Source organism: Notamacropus eugenii, chromosome 1, assembly GCF_028372415.1.
Source record: "Notamacropus eugenii isolate mMacEug1 chromosome 1, mMacEug1.pri_v2, whole genome shotgun sequence".
Classification (NCBI taxonomy): domain Eukaryota; kingdom Metazoa; phylum Chordata; class Mammalia; order Diprotodontia; family Macropodidae; genus Notamacropus; species Notamacropus eugenii.
The window spans coordinates 126,980,355-127,001,382 of NC_092872.1; the positions used below are offsets into that span (position 1 = coordinate 126,980,355).

The window sequence follows — 21,028 nt, forward strand, 5'->3', positions numbered from 1 at the left end:
ACAAAGACCAAAAAAACCTGTACCTGTCTCCAAGGAGTTTTCATTCTAGAAAATGGAAATAAATAATCTAATACTCAGATATACCTTATGCTTAATATATCATAATGTAAATACAAAGACATTTCGGGGAGGGGTGACAAAAAATTATCAACAAGGGGGACTAGGAAACACCTCTTGTATAGAAGATGTTGTTCTTTCAGAGTCACGTAGGTAGCTAGGGATTCATTTCAAGAGGCAGATGTTAGAAGGGAAAGGACATTCCAGGTGAAGAGCCCACACAAAGACAGGAGCTAGAATGTCACCTACAGGGAATAGCAAGAAAGCCAGTTTGGGTGGAACAAAGGAGAGTGATGTGAAATCCGTCTGGGGAGAATGTTAGAGCCAGACTGTGAAGGACTTGAGTGCTGCAAAACAGAGTTTATACTTTACTATACAGGTATTTGGGAGCCACTGAAGCTTCTTGAGGAGGGGGAGGAAGTGTTACGCACCATATTTCTAGGTATTCCTGTGCTTTAGGAATATCCTTTGATTTGGTAGAAAATAGATTGGAAAAGAAAGAAACTGTAGCCTGGGGAATCAATTAGGAGGGAAATGCAATAGTCCATGTGAGAGGTCATGTGGGCCTGAATTAGGGTCCTAGTTAGCTATGTGAGTGATTAGCAGGGGTCAGATGAGAGATGTGTTGGGAAGGTAGAATCAACAAGACTTGGCAACTGATTAAATATTGAAGGGAGGAAGGAGGAGGAAGAGGCAAAGTGAGTTTGAGGTGCCTGTGGAACATCCTGGTGAAGATATGCAATAGGGAGTTGGTTATGGAGGCAGTGGAAGTCAAGAGGAAAGTAAGGGCTAGATGATTTGGAAGTCATCTCCATTGAGGTGGAACACAACAATAAAATAACCTCTTTATGTAAATAGATGTGCCTTCCAAAAGATAAGTGTTTCAGCAGCCTGTCTCTTGCATCTAATATAGCTGCTCAACAACCCATAATCAGGGAAGTTTGTGGCAAATATTATTCCCACAGAATGGATTGTGTTTCTGCTGTCCAAGGGAAAAGACCCCCCTTTTAGCATCTGTGACTCATTTCAGTTGTGTTCCTTTTATATGCTTAGCACTGTTTTGCCTGATGGAAGGTTACAAAGGAAGCTCACTAGTTGGTTTGGTGAGTTTTGTTTTATGGGAGTGGTTTGTTGTTTTTGAGGCATCAATTTTAAGTTCTTAAGTAACTTGATAATCTTAACTATGAATTAGTTCATAATATTCATTCCTTTACTCAGAAATCTGCAGTAGCTCCTCTTTACTACATTTAATCCATACCCTCTTCCTGCCTTGCAGGGCCTTTTTCTATCTGTCCTCATTGCTCATATTGAACCTTATTTGCTACAACTCTGCACAACCTACCTCCTGTCTAGTCACAGTGGTGGTTTTCTCATCAGCCGAATGATCTTGCTATTTCCTCCATTAGGAATACTTCTCCCCTCTTTCTTTTGGCCTCTAAATCTTAGCAATACTTAAGGGTTCAGCCTAAGTCTCCCAACCATCTTAATTCTCTAACAATTCTGGTCCTTCCTTACCAACTCCTTCTGTGACCTCCTAAAGCAGTTATAATCCTTAAATCAGATGCAGTCTTTTATCAAGTATTCTATATTATTTTTGTTTCCAAAATGTGTAAGCCCCATTGTAGTGATTTAAAAGCTGGCAGAGAATAACACTCCCTTTGTACCCTTCATGCTATTGAATCTAGTGCTGGGTTGAAGAAATGATTGTTGACCAATTGTGAAAATAGTGTTTTAAGTAAATTTATGCTATCATTACGTTTGGGAGGAAGAGATTATTAGCACTAGAGAGACTGACTTGAAGGATATTACAGCAGCCCAAAAGTTAATTATTAAGGATCTGAATAGTGGCAGTAAGGCTAGAGAATAGATAAATCCAACTTGGTTTTTAAATAAGAAATTTGATGGATTTCTCAGCCAAATGACATATGAAGACCGCCCTGTTTCCTCCTCTAATACCAACTCACAGTTATTCCTGAGTGAGCCTGGATGGAGCTTGTTTGCCAATAGCCAGAGTACTCAGAATTTAGAGTTCCAACAAGGCAGGAGGTTGCCCAGAAGGCCAGCCATTAGCAGCAGTAGACTTGGCTGGTCTCCAGATTTCTCGTCCTTAACATGGAGAAGGGCCCCAGTGGTTTAGCTTGAATGACTGCTAGTAAGGCAGAAGGCTTTTGTGACTGTAATTTATAACCATTATTTTTTTATCTCCCCTTTTACCAGATGCCAACCACTTTAGATTCTCCATTGCATTTTATAGGCAGGAGCCCAGTTCTTGACCAGAATGCCTTCATTTCGTATTGAGGTTTGATCCCAAATAAGGAATAAAAATAAGTCATTGGTTCTTTCCACACTTCTGATGCATAGTATCTAAACTGCCTGAGTTACAGTTGCTGACAAAATGAAATTGTAGGCAGTCTCCCAGAATTTAGTGCTTAAGGTGCCTGAGTCCTTTACCTAAGTACAACAGCATTCCCAGCATTGACTTTGGGATAAACAACCAATATTAGGAGGGATTATATAATTAATGGGGCCATGAAATTGGGCAGGAGGGGCTACAGGGTCTGAAATGGAAACCTTAATATTTTTATTTTATATTCAGTTTTGATTATCTCATTTTTTAACTTCTTAGGCAAAGGTTATAGCTCACCTCAGAAAGAGACATAAAAATTATTTTAAAAAAGCACAATATAGTATTTATTTTAAGGTTTTTGGTTTTCATTAAGGGTGGGAAGGGCATGAAAATAAATGCTCATTAACTGAAAAAAAAAAATGAAACATTTTTTTTAAAGCATATAACCATGGGGCCATGTAGTAGAGTAGCAGGTGGCCCGGCTGACCTCATGAATCCCTAAAGGCATTACAGTTCGGTACACTAACAGACCCTGAGTTTTTAAGGAAAAATTAAATAGTAAGTCCTTTATTTAGAGCCTCAGACTTTCATTTCCCATGTAAAGCCTTATAAATGGTAGCTAGTTTCTCATGCTAGTCCGCAAAAGCCAACTCAACCCTAAGGTTAAATATATTTCTACTACACTTAAATCCATTCTTTATAACATTATTGTGTTAGTGAACTAATAGCTCCCCTACTATACAAAGTATCCCAAGAGCCAATACAGTTTTACACTTTAACAGGCTTTGAAGTTGAGAATTGTTTGTATTTTTTTCTTCCTATCTTCTTGAGAGGAAAACATGTAACACCTTTTAGAAAAAAATGTATCCAAAGTGGATGAATTTTTAGGTTTTGGCACTTAAAAAGGAATATGCTAATACTTCATTGAATCTGTTCAATTATAGCCTTGGGTACTCCTTCCAGTACGAAGGTCTCAATTCATCCATACTTTTCCATTTTATTGATGGATTCTTGTATTTCCTCTTATGAATCTTCCATTAAAAGATTTGGGCAGTATGCCAGGGCCTTCCTCTGGAACATTAAAAACTTCATAGATATCAAGTATCCTTTGCTTCTTTAATATATGACTGACCTAACTTTGTCTATTGTACATTTCCTGGAAGGTCCCTTAGTCCACTTTTATCCAAGTCATCAGTACTAGTACGTAGTAAGAAGCTACTCCTGTACTATCATCCATCTCCATTCCCTTAGAGAGCCCTGGATTTTTAAAAGATTTTTTGAAGATCAAAGTGTCCCATGATTAGTAGCCATATGGTATGACTGGGAAAATACTATTGTTAAGAAAAAAAATATAGGGATTTGTGTCAAAGAAGAGCTCCATATCGTTGAAAGTGACAGACACTTTCTAAAATGCCGTCCAGATCGCTTTCTTCACCCAGCTCGTTATCCACATATCAATTATGTAGAAAATTCATTCACACTGAATAATCTCATTCCCACATGATCATGAATAAGTGTATAAAATATACTTTTGTGTCCTTACACATGTATATATTCCTGGCACATAGTACATGTTGATTAATTGCTTGATTAGGAGATTTGTCCCTAGGGAGAGACTTCCTGTGAAGAACTTTTATGGCTAAGCAGTAGGAAGGAGGGATTTCTGAGGTGTCTTCTCTCCCTACCCCTTAGTATATGCTTTTGTTCCATGTGTACAGCTTTTACCTCATTTTCTGAGGACAGGGTTTCCTAGGGTGGTGAAAGATGAAAAAAGCATGAGAGAATTAAGCCTCTCAGAAAGGGGTAGCAGAAGCACCAAGACAGATTTGAACAGTTTCATCAGAGGGGAGTCCTACAACGCTAATCTATTTGGAGTTCTTGAAATATTGCTGCTGTGTGGTAAAAAAAAATGTGTTTAACTTGGATCTTTCATTGCTGAGATGAATATTTATTAAGACCAAGCAGAAGCCTTTGCCTGCCTTCCCACAAGCGACTTCCTCTTCTGTGCCTCAGGGTTACTGTCTTCTAAGGAGGAAGAATGTTCACCACTCTAATACAAAATGATGGTTAATGAGATCATGTCTGGAAGATCCTTAGTGATTACAAAAGTGAAATACAAAGTACTGTTTATCATTTATTGCTTTACTATTATTCTTATCCTTAAACAGATCAACCTCTTCATGGTGTGAAGCACCGTTTGTAACAGGAAGCATTCCAAAATGTGGGCCTATTTTCCTCTGTTTAAATTAACCTTGCTTCCCCTTAGTCATCCTCTGACAGAAACAGTATCTGTCCAGTATCTTTTTCTTTCTGTACTTCTTGCTGCCTGGTCTCAGGGCCCCAAAAAGAGATTTACAATTGAGGGAGAGGGGAAGAGTTGTGTGCTTTGACATTTAAACAGGACACCCAAATCTGTCTATCCATATTAGGTTTTCCCCTCCTTCCTTCTCAGCACTGTAGCTTGATCTCCTTTTCCACTCATTCATTATTTCTCTGGTTTGCAGATTACACTAGGAGAAACACCCAGATTTATAATCATGTGTTCACTCCCAGCTGTTTCTGGGCTGGGAGACACATTCATCTTCTAATTGTGTGCCTGTTCTCTTTGCAGTTGCACTAGTCTGCCCTTGTAAATGAGATACCTATCTGAGTCTTACCTTGCTCAGATAAATATATTCAACTCAGTGGACTTTGCTCCTAGTTAGATTAGTTATACAGTAATCAGAGCAGCCCATTTCTGGGAGGAAACATCCACTTGAGTTCACTCTGCTAATGGTTAGAAATCATTTAGTATAATTGCTTTCTTGGGGGTTGAGGTGCTGTCCAAAGAGACCTGAGAAAAAGGGACTACTATTTTGGTCCCTTTGGCACAGGAACCTCTCTTTCAGCCTAATGGTGCCTTCTGGCTGCTCATTTTAGAGCGCCCTGTTCCATCTGAGATGAAGGTTTTAGGTACTTATAAGAAAAGGTGATTATCTAGTGATGAAGCCAAAATTCTATTCCACTCTAGTGTCATTAATGATTGAGGCTTCCTGTTAAAAGTGTTTCCTAGAATTCCTCATCCTAGCCTTGTTTAGTGAAAGCAGCCTAAATTCTCATCCCAGAAAGAACTAGACATATGTGCATTCTTTGCTAGTGATGTGACTATATTATTAAAGGGATGTGCCCTGCTTCCTGATCCTAGCGTCCTATTAATTCATAGTCTGTCTTCCATATCCATGTCATGTAAAATAGGATCTTTGTGTTTGTTTTCTTGAGTTCTGTTCACTTCCACAAAATGCTTTCTACACTTCCTCTCTGTTTAGACAATTCTGTACTAAATAGAAAATTAGCATAGGGAGTACTGTTCCCCTGTAGTTGTGCAAGTAGGGCTTTGATGCTCTGAGTCTTAATGGAACATTTTGAGCCAGTGGCAACCCCCCACTCCCCCCCCCCCCCCCAAAAAAAAAAAAAACAAGCTAAAGCCCAATTCTATACTTTTCTAATTCGGAATAGCGAGTTTTAATGTCTGCCATGAGGAAGTGAATTTTCACACAATACATTGTTTCATTTGGTCCTCACAAACACCCTAAAACCAGGTACAAAGTATCACTATCCCTTTTTGTAGATGTGGAAATTGATGTTGTGAGAGGATAGCTTGCTGTGAACCCACAGCTAATAAGTAGCAGAGCTGGGCCTCAGACTCCGCTCTTCTGACTCTTAAAAAGTTCATTATCCCAACTAAAGACTTTGCCTTCATTTATCCCATGTGCTTTCCAGAATGAAGACATTTGTGTTTCTTCTAAATATATATCAGAAGCTCCAGTTTCATTAAAGCTAGCTCTGGACCAGCCTAAATTACCATGGCCCACTACAAGAGTTCCTGCAATCCAAGATGCTACTGAGACAGATATCATTTCCCCAGTAGTTGGAAGTTTAGCATCAACATCTGTGTCTAAGTCTTCTTTGTGTTCTAGGCATGTTGGTGGTGAATGTGACATGGAGGAACAAGACTTACGTAGGCACCCTTCTTGACTGCACACGTCATGATTGGGCACCCCCCAGGTGAGCTCTCTTTTATTTAGCTGTTTAGTGAAAATCAGGTCTGATTTATACAAATCAAGGCAGATCTAAATAGAGAAATACTGATTGATTAGGAGTAGGCCAAGCCAATTAATCTTATTCAGTGCCATATCAATCAAACTACCAAAGAATTACTTTATAGAGCTTAAAAAGATTATAAAATTCATCTGGACAAAAGGTCAAGATTGTCAAGAATGAATGGGGGATGAAGTGGGAAACTTTCAGGGTGATTATTAGTATCATGTCTTAAATTCTTCTATAAAGTTATAATCATCAAGACAATTGTGTACTGGATAAGAAATAGAGAGGTTAATTAGTGGAACTGGTATACAAAATACAGAAGTAAATTATACAGTAGCCTGTTATTTGAGAGACTCAAAGATCCCAGCTACTGGGGCAAAAAACTTACTGTTCAACAAAAATTATTGGGAAACCTGGAAAGCAGTCTGGCAGAAACTAGGTATAGAACAATATCTCACATCAGGATAGCTTCAAAATAGATACATGATTTAGGTATAAGGAAGTTGCCAGAATTAGCAAAATAGAGGAATGTGGAAAAAATTACCTTTCAGATCAATAGATAGGGGAAGAGTTCATGACCAAATAATAGACAGATTCACAAGTAAAATGGACACTTCTGATTAAATAAAATTAAAAAGTTTTCTCACAAACAAAACCAGTGCCACTCAGATTAGAAAAGAGAAAGGAAATGGAAGAGGGGAGATTCTTTGCCACAAGTTTCTCTAATAAGACTCTCATTTCTAAGATATTTAGAGAACTGAGTCAGTTTATAAAACTAACAAGTATTCCATTCCACAAATAGTAAATATTCAAAAGATATGAATAAGCAGTTTTCAGAGAAGAGTAATCCATACTATCAATAGCTATATGAAAAAATGCTCTAAATTACTAATAATTAGAGAATCGCAAATTAAAATAATTGAGATATCACCTCATATCCATTAGAATGGCAAAGTTGACAAAAAAGGAAAATGACAAATGCTAGGTCTATGAGAAAACAGGTATGTTATATTAATATATTGCTGGAGCTGTGAGCTGATCTAGCTTGTCCTGGAAAGGAAATAATAATTATGCCCAAAAAGCTATTAAACTGTGCATACCCAAAAATAGCATTTATTACTAGGCCTGTATCCCAAAATGTTCAAAGAAAATTTAAAAAGGGCCTAACTGTACAAAAATATTTATAGCCTCTGTTTTCATAGTTGCAAAGAATTGTAAACTGAGAGGATGCCTGTCAGTTAAGAAATGGTTGAATAAGTTACAGCATATGAATGTGATGAGACCACATTATTGCACTGTAAAAGAAGGGGCCATGGTTTCAGAGAAACTTGAGAAGATTGATATGAATTGATACAGAGTGAAGTGAGCAGAACCAGGAGAACAGTTTATACAGTAACAGCAATATTGTAAAAACAAACAACTTTGAAGGATTTGTGAACTTTGATCAACACAGTGACCAGAGTTCCAGAGGACTCATGATGAAACATATCACCTCCCTTCAGGTAGAGAGGTGATGGACTGAGAATACAGATTGAGACCTTTTTTTTTTTTTTGATATAGATAATGCAGAAGTTTGTTTTGACTATATGTGTTTGTAATGAGGTTCTTTTCCCTTGTCATGGGAAAGTAGTGATGTGGGAGAGAGAAAATTGAGGGCTGAAAATAAAATTGAATTTATAAAAAAGAAAATTAAGTATGACTCTCTCTGAGGACTGGAGCTGGGCAGATAGTAAGCTCTCTGCCCTTTTCTATACCTTGTGCTTTGTGACCTTTATCCAGCCTCTATTCTCTATACCCTGTAAGCCTAGTTTCTCATACCTATCTGGTGACTAGGCAGCAGTGCATATCATACACACGGATGTTTAACTTTAACTGTTTATTGAGATTCCACTTCTTTTTTTTATCATAGTCTTTAGGCAGAGAAGGTTGCCTACCTCTCCCCTGTTTTATGGTGGATAAAAGTAGTGGTTCACGTACAGGAATAGGTCTGCATATTGCATTTTAGAATTTAATATGTATTTTCTGAAGCAAACATAAAGGAAGAAAAGCAGTACAATGCCATGATTAAAAAATAATGTGATGCCCTCTAGTAGAATGTAAACTCCTTGAAGGCAGGAACTGTTTTCATTTTATCTTTGGTATCCCTAGTGCATAACACATAGACTCTTAATAAATGCATGCTGAAGTTAATTGAATTGAAAGGAAACAAAACGCTATGACAGCTTAAAGACATCAGGAATGTTGCAACCAACAACAACTATTTAAAAATTAAGGAGGTTAGGTTTAAAAACTTTCAAGAATAAGAAACCAGAGAAATATTATCAAAATCTTTTGCTAATGATGCTGGTGAGTTCTTGTCCCTACGCTTTTTCAGGCTGACTACTCTTACCATCTCATGAGTGGTATGGAATGTAGTAAATAGTACTTGTTCACTGACAGGAGGTTTCTTCCAGGTGGCCCAGCATGAGGCCGCTGAACAACTGTTCAGTGAGATGTAGACTCTGTAGATCTCAGCTTATTGGGGAAACATAGATAGGGAACATTAGACTTTAACACAATGCCTCTCATATTCCCTCAGCATATGATAGTGGTCCTTTAGCCTCCTTTAGTTCTGTTTTAGCAGAAGGCACCTCCTAACCTGTTTGCTGATGTTGGTGCCCTGTTTAGGTCAAAAACTAGGGGATCAAGAAAATGCCCTTAGATTCCACCTAGCCAACAACTGTTCTGTGGAATATACAGTAATATTCCCCAAAGGGTACTGTTTGAAAGGTTTCTTTAGTCCTTCCCAGCTCTCAGAGAAATTAGACAATGCTTCATGCTCTTTTGAGGCCTGGTATTGGAAGCTGCTTGTAGACTATCAGTTTAATAGATAGACTGAATCCAGACAGCAAATTAAGCCATTTCCAAAAAAACAGGTCACAGACTTCCTATTCTTTTGAATCTGGGAGGAAAGGTTGGAGCAGCATTCTCTGGAAGATCCCTCTGGGAAAAGGAAACCAAAATACTCTTCAAATCAATAAGTCAAGCCCTGCCTTACTTAGTTCTTATCACAGGCAGTATTGAGAGTACCTTGAAGAACTACTTTGGGATTGGTCAGTCAAAGAGGGGGCCATCCTGGGGAGAGGTTTCTAAATACATGAACTCACTTCCTTGTTCGGAGCTTTCTTGGACATTTCATAATATGGAACTTTGAGGAATGTGCAGACTTCTAGGTGGCACAGTGTATAAAAGCTCTGGGCCTGGGATTAGGCAAGCCTGAGTTCAGATCTTGCCTCAGACATCCTCTAACTATTTTTCCATGAGCAGGTCACTTAACCCCTCTTGCCTCAGTTTCCTCTGAGGAAAAGTGGGGATCCTAATAGTGTCAACCTCCCAGAGTTGCAAAGATCAGATGAAATAGTTATAAAGGCATAGCACGATGTGTGGCACATAGTAGGTGCTACATAAATGCTAGCGATAATGAGGATGACATCGTAGTCATGGTTAGCCAATAAGATTCCGTGACTTTATATGTGCTGATTGGGGAATAATTGAAAACCACCTGGGTTTTCAGAGCTTAGTAATGTGCCACAAACTAAGAACCACAGTGCAACAGTGTCCCCGGCCATTGTTATTGAATAAGGGTGAAAGACTTCCTTAGAGAGGAAGGTAGGAAGGCTTTTGTTCTTTTCCGTTTCTGTGCTGGGCCTTAGTTATGGGCAGCTGTCACCCAGCCAGGAGACAGAGCTCCCCTAAGCTGGCTTTCTGTTTCTGACAATAGCTATTTGCTTCTTGGTTGGGCAGCTATGTGATACAGTGGATAGAGTTCTGGACCTGCAGTCAGGAAGCTCATATCTGGCCTCGCACGTTTCCTAGCTGTGTGACCTTGGGCAAATCACTTCATCTCTGTTTACTTCAGTTTCCTCACCTGTAAAATGGGGATAACAACACTCAGGGTTGTTGTGAAGATAAGGGAGATCATGTGTACAATGCTCTTTAGCACAGTGCTATCTGAAAGCTAGTTATTATTTCTGTTATTGTTACTATTTTATTACTGCCACTACTTAGGTTCTGTGACTCCCCCACCAGCGACCTGGAGATGCGCAACGGCCGAGGCAGAGGTAAGCGCATGCGTCCCAACAGCAACACACCCGTAAATGAGACAGCTGCGGCTTCCGACAGCAAGGGGACCGGCCACAGCAGCAAGACCCGGGCAGGGGCCAATAGCAAAGGCCGCCGGGGCAGCCAGAATTCCTCAGAGCACCGCCCTCCCCCAAGCACGACCACTGAGGACGTCAAGGCCAGCCCGTCCTCTGCCAGCAAGAGAAAAAATAAGCCCCTCTCTGACATGGAGCTGAACTCTAGCTCTGAGGACTCAAAAGGGAGCAAGCGAGTCCGAACCAATTCCATGGGCTCAGCCACTGGGCCTCTTCCTGGGGCCAAGGTAGAGCCTGCCATCTTAGATAGAAATTGCCCCTCCCCAGTCCTCATTGACTGCCCCCACCCAAACTGCAACAAGAAGTACAAGCACATCAATGGCCTAAAGTACCACCAGGCCCACGCACACACAGATGATGACAGCAAGCCAGAAGCTGATGGAGACAGTGAATATGGGGAAGAACCCTCCCTGCACACAGACATTGGAAGCTGTAATGGTGCCTCTGTCTCCCAGAAAGGCTCCCTATCCCCTGCCCGCTCAGCCACCCCAAAAGTCCGACTGGTAGAACCCCATAGCCCCTCTCCTTCAAGCAAATTCAGCACAAAGGGCCTCTGTAAGAAGAAATTGGGTGGGGAAGGGGACACAGACCCAGGGGCTCTGTCCAACGATGGCTCTGAAGATGGTCCCTCAGTAGTGGATGAGACAAGCAATGATGGCTTTGATTCATTGGAGAAGAGATGTATGGACAAGGACAAATCTAAAAAACCTTCTAGTTCAAAACCTGAAAAGATGCCTTCTAAGAGCTTGAAGTCAGCCCGGCCCATTGCCCCTGCTCTTCCCCCTCAGCAGATCTACACCTTCCAGACTGCCACTTTCACAGCAGCCAGCCCAGGTTCTTCCTCTGGTTTGACTACTACGGTGGTCCAGGCCATGCCCAACAGCCCACAACTTAAACCCATTCAGCCTAAGCCTACTGTGATGGGAGAGCCTTTCACTGTCAACCCTGCCCTGACTCCAGCCAAGGACAAGAAGAAGAAAGAAAAAAAGAAGAAGGAGTTAAAGGAACTTGAAAACCCCCTGACTCCTGGAAAGGTTTGCCGAACTGAAGAAGGCAAGAGCCCGTTTAGGGAGTCATCCAGTGATGATCGGACCAAAAGTGAGGGGCTCCTTAATGGCTCATCAGACCCCCACCAGAGTCGGCTGGCCAGCATCAAAGCTGAGGCGGACAAGATCTACAGCTTTACAGATAACGCCCCCAGTCCCTCCATTGGCAGCAGCAGTCGGTTGGATAGCACAACTCCTGCCCAGCCCATGACTCCCCTGCATGTGGTCACTCAGAATGGAGCAGAAGCTGGTTCTGTTAAGAATAACAGTCCTGCATACTCTGACATCTCAGATGCTGGAGAAGATGGGGAAGGCAAGGTGGACAGCGTTAAATCAAAAGACCCCGACCAGTTAGTCAAAGAAGGGGCTAAGAAAACTCTTTTCCCACCTCAGCCCCAGAGCAAAGACTCTCCCTATTACCAAGGCTTTGAGACATACTATTCTCCAGGCTACCCACAGTCCAGTCCAGGGACTCTGAACCCCACCAGCCAGACTGGAGTTGAGAGCCAGTCATTGAAGGTGAAGAAGGATGAGGAACCTGAGAATGCTGAGGCAAAAGTAAAGAATGAGGGTTGTGAGGATAAGAAACCAGAGCTGAGCAGTTCAAGTCAGCAGCCTTCTGTCATTCAGCAGCGCCCTAACATGTACATGCAGTCACTGTATTATAACCAGTACGCCTATGTTCCGCCCTACGGCTACAGTGACCAGAGCTATCATAGCCACCTTCTCAGCACCAACACAGCATACCGCCAACAGTACGAAGAACAACAGAAACGCCAGAGCTTGGAGCAGCAGCGGGGGCTGGAGAAGAAGGTGGAGCTGAGCCTGAAGGAGCGCGAGGCCGCTCTCAAGGAGGAGTGGAAACAGAAGCCATCGGTTCCACCAACACTCACCAAGGCCCCAAGCTTGACAGACCTTGTGAAGTCGGGGCCCAGTAAGGCCAAAGACCCAGGGGCCGATCCTGCCAAGTCAGTCATCATCCCCAAACTGGAGGACTCCTCCAAACTCCCCAGCCAGGCTGCCGAGGGACTCAAGGTGAAACTGAGCGAGGCCAGCCACCTGGGCAAAGAGGCCTCAGACTCCAAAGCAGCCACTGAGTGTGGCCGGCCGACAGATGTGGACCCAGTGCTCTGGTACCGACAGGTAACTTGCTGGAAGTTTTTTCTTATTTGACAGCCTCTCCATCCCTCCCCTCCTTACCCATTGCTGTCCCTGTGTTCATTTTGCTCTCATGCAAGAATTGCACAAAGCATGGTCTCTCTTAAGAGGTTGATGAGACCTCCAGACTTTGAAAATCCTGTCACATCACCTCTTTTGAGTTTTCTAGGGAGGTATCTAAGGCAAGGACTCTTGATTTTCATTTGATAGAGGCAGGATGGGAGAGTGGAAAGAGCGCTGGCCCTGGTTTTGCCACTAGCTTAACTATGTAGCCTTGAATTAAGTCAGTTTCCTTATCTGAACCTTAAGTTTGTTTCTTCATCTGTAAATTGAGGGGACTAGACTTGATCTCTGAAATGCCATCACTCTCCAAAATTCTGCAGTTCTCTAACAGTTAAGTGATATGCCCAAGGTCATACAGCAGTTTGGTAGCAGATCTTGGAGTAGAGCTGGGTCTCCTGACTACTAGTCTAATGCTCTTTCAGCTGTAGCGAACTGTCATCATGTGTTTGAAATTTCTTTTTTCTCATGATTTTCACCTCCCAGCTTCTGTGAAGTGTGGTGGTGAGAATTCTTCCATTTCCTATTCACTGCTGACAGAAGAATTTAGGAAACAGAATTGGGACCAAGAATTTACCTTGCCCTTGAGTTAGAATAAAACAGCTTCCATCCCCTGGATTAACAGATGAGCAACTTTTTTCTCCAATTTTGTGTTCACTGTCCTGCCTCTCTTTCCTAACTTATATACTCATACCTTTCTCCTCTGTGAGAGAAGGATCAGGGATGACACAGAATACCTGTTAAAGGAGAATCCCTATTTTCAGAAGATATTTTCCTAAATTGTCTCCTTTTCCTTATTTGCCCTGTTGACATGGTCTCTTCTTTTTCTTGCTTTTTACCTTTGTTTCTTTTCCCTTATCTTTGTCTTTTGCATAAAAATGGAGTAGGGTTGTCTGGGTTAAAGTTGTAAGGGGATAACTCTAAAGGCCAGCATAGCCTTGCTCTCCCATAATCTGGTTCCTGATTTGTCCTTGTATCTCCACTCTGACCTGGGACTGAATCAGGTTTCTTTCTCCCTAACTCCATCCAACCCCTAACCCCTGGTTGTTACAGGAGACAGAACCTCGAATGTGGACATACGTTTATCCTGCCAAGTACTCAGATATCAAGTCTGAAGATGAGCGGTGGAAGGAGGAACGGGACCGAAAGTTAAAGGAGGAAAGAAGTCGAAGTAAAGACTCTGTCCCCAAGGAGGATGGGAAAGAGAGCACAAGTGGCGACTGTAAACTGCCCCCCTCTGAAGAGTCCCGTCTTGGGGCCAAGGAGCCCCGGCCCAGTGTCCACGTGCCTGTGTCCTCCCCTCTCACCCAGCATCAGTCTTATATTCCCTATATGCACGGCTACTCCTACAGCCAATCCTATGACCCAAACCATCCCAGCTACCGAGGCATGCCTGCCGTCATGATGCAGAACTACCCAGGTAAGGCACCAAAGCATCAGGGAAATAGAAGTACAGATTTACAATTATTTACTTGACCAGTCCTTAGCATGGTCAGGGATGGTATAGATAATATCTCATTTATAAAGAAAGGTATCTTCCTGTGAGGTGCCTCTTTGTGCCAGCTGTTAACCAACTTCCTATCCAGAACTGGCTGCCAGTGTTCTGCAGCCAGATGGTTCTGATTACCACTTGTATGAACTACTCCCCATCCTACCTCCCTTGCCTCAGTTACCTGATTGACATTTGTTTATGTGCCTTGATGACTGAAGAGAAAAACCTTCCCCGTCATGACCACTTTCCTTCAGAAATAGGCAGAGATTTGTATTTCGGTTCAGGAGGTCCTTATTTTTTTAGTCCATATACTGCGCTGGGCACTTGGGGGTCTTTAAAAGAAGTAAAAGATTATCTCAGCCTTCAAGGTAGAACTCACAAAATTAAGGGTGAACCTATGCAGTATAAGCAGTGAGAAAAATCAGAGAATGAGGTCGCATTTCAATCCATTCAGCCAGCTGTAACGTTTGTGGAGCCATGTACAGCATCTCCCTATGCTAACTGATAGGAAGAACACTAGGTAGAAAGTAAATCTTTTGTTAATGCTTGCTGACTTGACTTATATTCAAGTGAAATGCTTGTGAAGCCTTCAAGAAATGTCTTAGCTACCATAGCCCTCCTTCTCTTACCCCACACTGGATTCCCCCCCCCCCCCCATTTGTCCTTGATTACTCATCATAGCTGTACAAAGTCATTCATGATTAAAACATTTCCAGGCAGACTTAGCAGACTTAGATTTTCTAAATAGATACAATACAATCCCTTTCTTCCTTTTTCAACCCTTAACCTTCTCCCAAGAGTTCTTGGGATGGGTCCATGGGGCCAAGCCAGATATGGAGAAGTTGCCTGGAGGAAAGCGAATGAATATCTCTTTGGGACCAGCATCCCTTGCCTCTTAGAATTGTGTTGGCATTGTTCCTCCCAGGGGAGTTTAAGTTTTAGCTAAGCTAGTTTGATTGAGGACCTCCAGGGGGTTGTACCTCCCTTCTAAGAGCTTTCTACCAGCCAACCAATTCAATCCAGCAGTCTTAGCCATCGTATCATTTGAGCCAAATCCAGTGCAGCTGGTGCCCAGGGACCCAGCCTTACCAAAGGTTCCCCCTGCCTCATGGCTATTTTTCCTGTCCTAGGTTCCTATTTGCCCTCCAGCTATTCCTTCTCCCCTTATGGTAGCAAGGTCTCAGGGGGTGAAGATGCTGACAAGGCAAGAGCCAGCCCCAGTGTGAGCTGCAAGTCCAGCTCAGAGTCCAAGGCCCTGGACATCTTGCAACAGCATGCCAGTCACTACAAGAGCAAGTCTCCCACGGTAAGAGCTTTGATGGCATTGGCAGAGCTACGTAGACCCAGTCCCACAGAGGAAAGGTAATTGGGGCTACAGTTTCACTTGCTTGGCTTGATGTTCGTCCCACCAGGGATCTCTCCTCCTATTCTGAGTCTCTGAAGCTTCAGGGTTTAAGTGTAGTCCCCAAGCTTCTCCTTCACCCCCGAGTTCCACTGCCTGATTGAACTCAGCAGAAGGTCCTGAGTGGCTTTGGTATCTCTATCCCTGCCTTACCCACAGCCATATGTGTCTGTCTGTCTTAGGCTTTGTTGTTTGCTTTCCCTTCCAGATAAGTGAGAAGACTTCTCAAGAAAGAGACCGAGGAGGCTGCGGGGTGGTAGGGAGTGGCGGAGGCTGTAGCAGCGTTGGGGGAGCCAGCTCAAGTGAGAGGAGTGTAGACCGGCCTCGAACCTCTCCCTCTCAGCGCCTGATGTCCACACACCACCACCACCACCACTTAGGGTACTCACTCCTCCCCGCACAGTATAACCTACCCTATGCAGCAGGTGAGCCCTGGCCTCCCCCCATCTACCTTTTTACGTGCACTTCTAAAGCCACTGACCATTGGAGTTGCCTGTCAGCAGTGTACCTTCCCTGGACCTTTAAACTTCATGTAGAGCCCTGGAAACCTCCCCAGTCAAAGAGGGAGCTTATCAACAAAGGGTTCTGTTCTCAGCTCCATTATTGGTTGCCTGTGTGACCCTGTGTAAGTCCCTTAATCTTTCAAACTGTTTCCCCTCACATAAAAGGAGGAAATTGAATTAGGTGATGTCTGCGATCCTGTGTAGCTCTGGCATTCCATGACAAAGATAAATGGGAGCATTTCCTTCTCCCTTGAAGTTCTCAAGTTAGGCCCAGACTCCCAAAATATAGGCCTTTTTAAAGTTTAGATAACATAAAGGAATAGGTTCCCCAGTACTGGGGAAAAAATAATTGGTCATCTTCAACCACCAAACTTAGTGAAAGAGTATTCCTTCTGTAGAAGATAGGGTTTGGAAAAACAAAATCTAGTGATCCCTCCAAGAGAGGAAGGGGAGGCAGTTACAGGTCCTCAGGAAGATTGGTCTGTAAGACCCTCTCTTTCTCCTCCAGGTCTTTCTTCTACAGCCATTGTGGCCAGCCAGCAAGGCTCAGCTCCCTCACTTTACCCACCCCCCCGGAGGTGAGAATGGTAGGTGCTTCATATAGATGGGGAATGATAAGGCATATTTGGGTCTCTAGAAATTCTTGGGGAGGGCTCTTGGCTAGAAAGTAAACTCAGAGTAGTATGATAACAATGTCTCATTTAATTAAGCCTTGGCCCAGCCATTTGCTTTTGGGAAAAACAGCTAGGAGAAGTTTGTGTGTATAGGGGAAAAATCTACTGGATTTGGGGGTCCGAAGGTCTGAGTTCAAATTCTAGCTTTGCAATTTAGTGTCTGTGTGACCCTAGATAAGTCAGTTTTTTCTACTCATCTGCAAATTGAGGGGGTTTAATGATCTCCAAGGTCCCTTCCACATATGTCTTCTAAAACTTAAGAATAATTTTTCTGACTTATGGGAGAGACCTTAGGACGGAAACCTTCAGTTCCTTTTCCTGTTCCTGGAGTCACCTCAGAAAACCTAAGATTCCAACACAGTGCACTTTTCCAATTGATTTTTTTTTCCTGGGATGCCACCTTGTGGCTTGTCAGCTGCTGAACATGCATGTCTCCTCTGGCAGGACCTGAAGCTCTGGGATAGTGTGGGCTCCATGGCCGGTGACCCGAGGAGGTGCTGGAGGTGCCATTAGACATCAGTTGAATGGTGCTGATCATCCTGGAGGCAGATCCTTGGCAATCTCCCCTCCACCAGACCCCCGGACTCCCCGTCTCTCCCTCCTCCTCAGGAGCCAGAGAGCTGGTACTAAGCAAAAGTATTTATTCTCTTGGCCGCAGTGACTGTTGTGGTCGTAGCAGGGGTCAAGGCATCGGTTGTAATCTTGGGGGCATTGCTTCAGGCCCAGGGAAGTCACTGCTCCATTTCCTGAGCCCCCGTTATGGTCACCCTCAGGGGATGCATCCTGGATACCAGGTGGGGTCTGAAGAAAGCGTGGCAATCACACCCCCATCTCTACCACCACCAGACCCTTCATCTCCCCAGAAGTTGGGGCTCCAGGGACTGGAAGCAAGCAGAGGAATTAGAATCTCAGGAAAGAAATTTTAGGGCTGTTTTCTCTGTGATTGTGAAAACAAAGTCATCAGAAATGAAGATCCCTTCTCCCCCTTCCCTATGCACATATGTGTGTGCCTGTGTTCAGAGCCTAACCTATACAGGAACACCCATGTCCCCACCCAGAGGACCCAAGAGGGAGGCTTCTATATTTGGAGGTTTCTATACCCCTAACCCCAGCACCAGCACAGAGCCCACCTACTGGATCCCCCTGGGAGAGCTGGGAACTATAATGTAAGTGGTCAACAGGGCCTATAAAATGGAGCCTTCTCCCCCATCCTCCCTCCTTTTCAAGGTCCTGCTGTTCGTCTCCCAATTCTTTTTCCTCTTCCCACCTTTTTAACTCCTAAGCCTTTTCTTTGTTTGTATCCCTCCTCCTGTTTCTTTTCCTCAGGAGGGCCCACCCTCACCTCTTCTTTCCCTCCTAGTGCCCAACTCTCAGGCAGAGAAAAATACCACCTACTTCTGATATGGGAAACCTGGGGTCCTTCAGGGGCTAGAACCTCTGAAACAACCCGCCTTTTCTTCCTAGGGTAGTGCTAGGGAGTCAGCCCCTGGAGCTCGCAGAAGATCTTGGAGACACTGTCCATAGTCAACCATCTCTGTGTCCTCCTCATTTAGGGCTGTGCACACATGCAACCCTTGTCCCTTTCTGTACATGTGTACTTGATTTTATATAACTCTCTAACCTCCATGTGTGCCAATATAAGCCGTGTTTATATGTAATACACGTCTATTTTATAGAGGTTGTTGGCTGGGGGAGGTGTGTTGGACCTTAAGCCCTTAAGAAAAGAGGTTCTGAAGATCAGAGATTCATTCTCCCTCCCCTCTCCCTTTTGATGGGGAACTATAGCCAGCATTGAGCCTGCTGCCTTGCCTCTGGAAGACGTGGACCACAGGGGAGGGGGGGGCAAAGGACCTCTAAAGGTGTTGCTTCTAGAGATCAGGCTCTGAGTTCAACCCTAGGTTCTTTGAGGGGAACTCGTTTGGGGTGTTTTTTCTCTCCCCTTTTCTTTTGGGCCTCTGGGAGAGAGGCCAGACCAGGCTGGGTAGAGGAAAGCTTTTTGTGACCTGAATGCCAGAAGGAAGCAGCTGAGAATAGGAAGCTGGCTCTGACTCCTAGGATAGCAGGGTTACTGGGGCAAGCACAATGCCCAGCTGAGATTGTTTTCTAAGAATTGTGGGGATCCCTGGAGGTAGAAAAGATGGGGCAGTCGGCCTACTGGGCTTTCCTCTTCGGGGATCCATGCCTGTCCCTTTGCCCTAGTTGGGTATAAAGCCTCCTTCCTCTGCAAAGCTGCTATTTTCAGACCTCATCGCAGGCCATCAAGCAGTCACCCTCTCCCCCCTAATTATTCTTCCTCCTTTATACTGCTCCCAATAGGCTGTTTGGAGCAGTGACTTCCCTTCAAGGAGGCTACTGGACTTGGGTCCAGGTCCCCTCCCCTGAGACCAGCCACCACTCAAGAGCTCATTCTGGGGCCTAGTCTGCATTGTAACTTCCCAGGCTGCTGTGGGGCTGAGCCAGTGGCCCATCTCACTGTTCCTGTTTGTTTTTAAATATTGTTGTGTGTTTTGTATCTGTGGCGCCGGCCTGCGGCGTGCTCTGTACATACTGTAAAGAGGAATTGTTTGGAAATTGTTTGGGGTAGTTTTCTTTCCCATTGGGCGGGCATGGCCCCAAACTCTTGCTCCATCTGTCTCACTCTGTAACATAAGAGACGAGGTAGGTGGTGGATCAGTGGGATGGGCTTGGGGTTCTTCAGAAGGGAACAGCTTTTTCTCTTTATTTTCTTTATTATTAAACTAATGTTTGGCTCTTTGATCCCTATATCCAGGACCTTCCCCCACTATCAGGGAGGAAGGGCTCAAAAGAAAAGATGGCAGCAAAAGCAGGCAGCTTGCTTCTTCCCATTCCCAGACTCCTGGCCTTTGCTAGGCCTGAGCTTCTCTCCCTGTCCTGCCAGTCACACTGTGGTCACAGGTATGAGGCTGCTGACTTGGAGGAGACTGAGTTGAAAAACAATGTAAAGTGGAGGGTTTGCACTCCTACCTCAGGCCTCAGGACTTCCAGGCACAATTGGGACCATTGAGGGAACCATAACATTCTTGGCATTTGAGAGACTTTAGTAAGGATTCCTCTTGGGAGGGTGGAGGGGGAAGCCAAGGGCCCAGGCCAGAGCAAACCAAGGACTGCAGAGACACTGCTTGTTGGAGTTCCCCATTGAAAGAAGGCTTTCAAAAACTTTGAGAAGCTGTGAAGAAAGGGGGAAAGGGGAGAGGTTTTAACAAGGCCTGGGACCTGTCCCTAGCCTGTCCGTCAAGCTGAGGGTAGCACTGAATTCCCACTTGAAATGAATAGGGCTGTGACTTGAGGGTCAGTCTGTTTCTTTTTCCTTATCCTTATGTCGCAGCTCTGCAAGACACCTAGATAAAAGTACCAAGATAAAAGTACCATACAAAGGGGAGGGTGAGAATGCAGAATGATTGGTCTGAGCCCCTTCTCCCACTCCCTAGACAAGGTAAGGGACGTCAGTGGGGTGTCCGCAGAGGGAATAGAGCCTGTTTCCTACAGGCTTTGAGAAGGGAATTCTCCATGTCAGCTGCTTCTCTGCCTTCTCCAACCCCAGGACCCAAGAACTACTCTGAAGCCTCCCAGAGACTTTGACCAGGCAGTTAGCAGGCCCCACCATAAATGGGCCCTCCTTGCTCTTTGTGGTGGTACTGGGGAAACCCAAGAACTTGTGTTTAGCCTGTAGCCAGGGGACTATCCCAGGATGCACCCCTCCCTGCACCCCCCAGCCCAGCTCCTTGCCATGGTGTTCAGCCCATTGGGAACAGGCTGGGCCTGGCAGGGAGGACCAGGGTTGCTGTTTATAGCTTGTTCCATTGGAGCTGCTCTGTTGGGTTTGATTTCAGTCTTCCTGATTCTTCCCTTCTGTAAAGTGTACATTACCAAGTTCCTTGTTTTTTATATATATATAAATATATATATATATATATACAAACTGTACTCTTTTTGCCTTTGTACATTCAGGCAAGAAGAGAAAATAAATCTTTTTAAGAGACAATCACAAA

At 43.9% G+C, this 21,028-nt stretch overlaps 1 protein-coding gene across 7 annotated transcripts in view; it reads left to right on the top strand.

Moving 5' to 3' along the window:
* The window catches only part of ZNF609 (zinc finger protein 609), a 230,449-nt gene extending 209,421 nt beyond the window's left edge, over positions 1 to 21,028 (top strand). For 6 of the 7 annotated variants that reach the window (XM_072613739.1, XM_072613746.1, XM_072613788.1 and 3 more), the window contains 7 exons: positions 6,361 to 6,448; positions 10,535 to 12,872; positions 14,001 to 14,367; positions 15,570 to 15,745; positions 16,050 to 16,266; positions 16,853 to 16,922; positions 17,463 to 21,028. In XM_072613739.1, coding sequence (XP_072469840.1) covers positions 6,361 to 6,448; positions 10,535 to 12,872; positions 14,001 to 14,367; positions 15,570 to 15,745; positions 16,050 to 16,266; positions 16,853 to 16,922; positions 17,463 to 17,469 — 3,263 coding nt within the window. In that variant the 3' untranslated portion in view covers positions 17,470 to 21,028. Of the gene's footprint in view, positions 1 to 6,360; positions 6,449 to 10,534; positions 12,873 to 14,000; positions 14,368 to 15,569; positions 15,746 to 16,049; positions 16,267 to 16,852; positions 16,932 to 17,462 lie in introns of all 7 variants that reach the window. The other variant, XM_072613752.1, reaches the window with a different exon arrangement.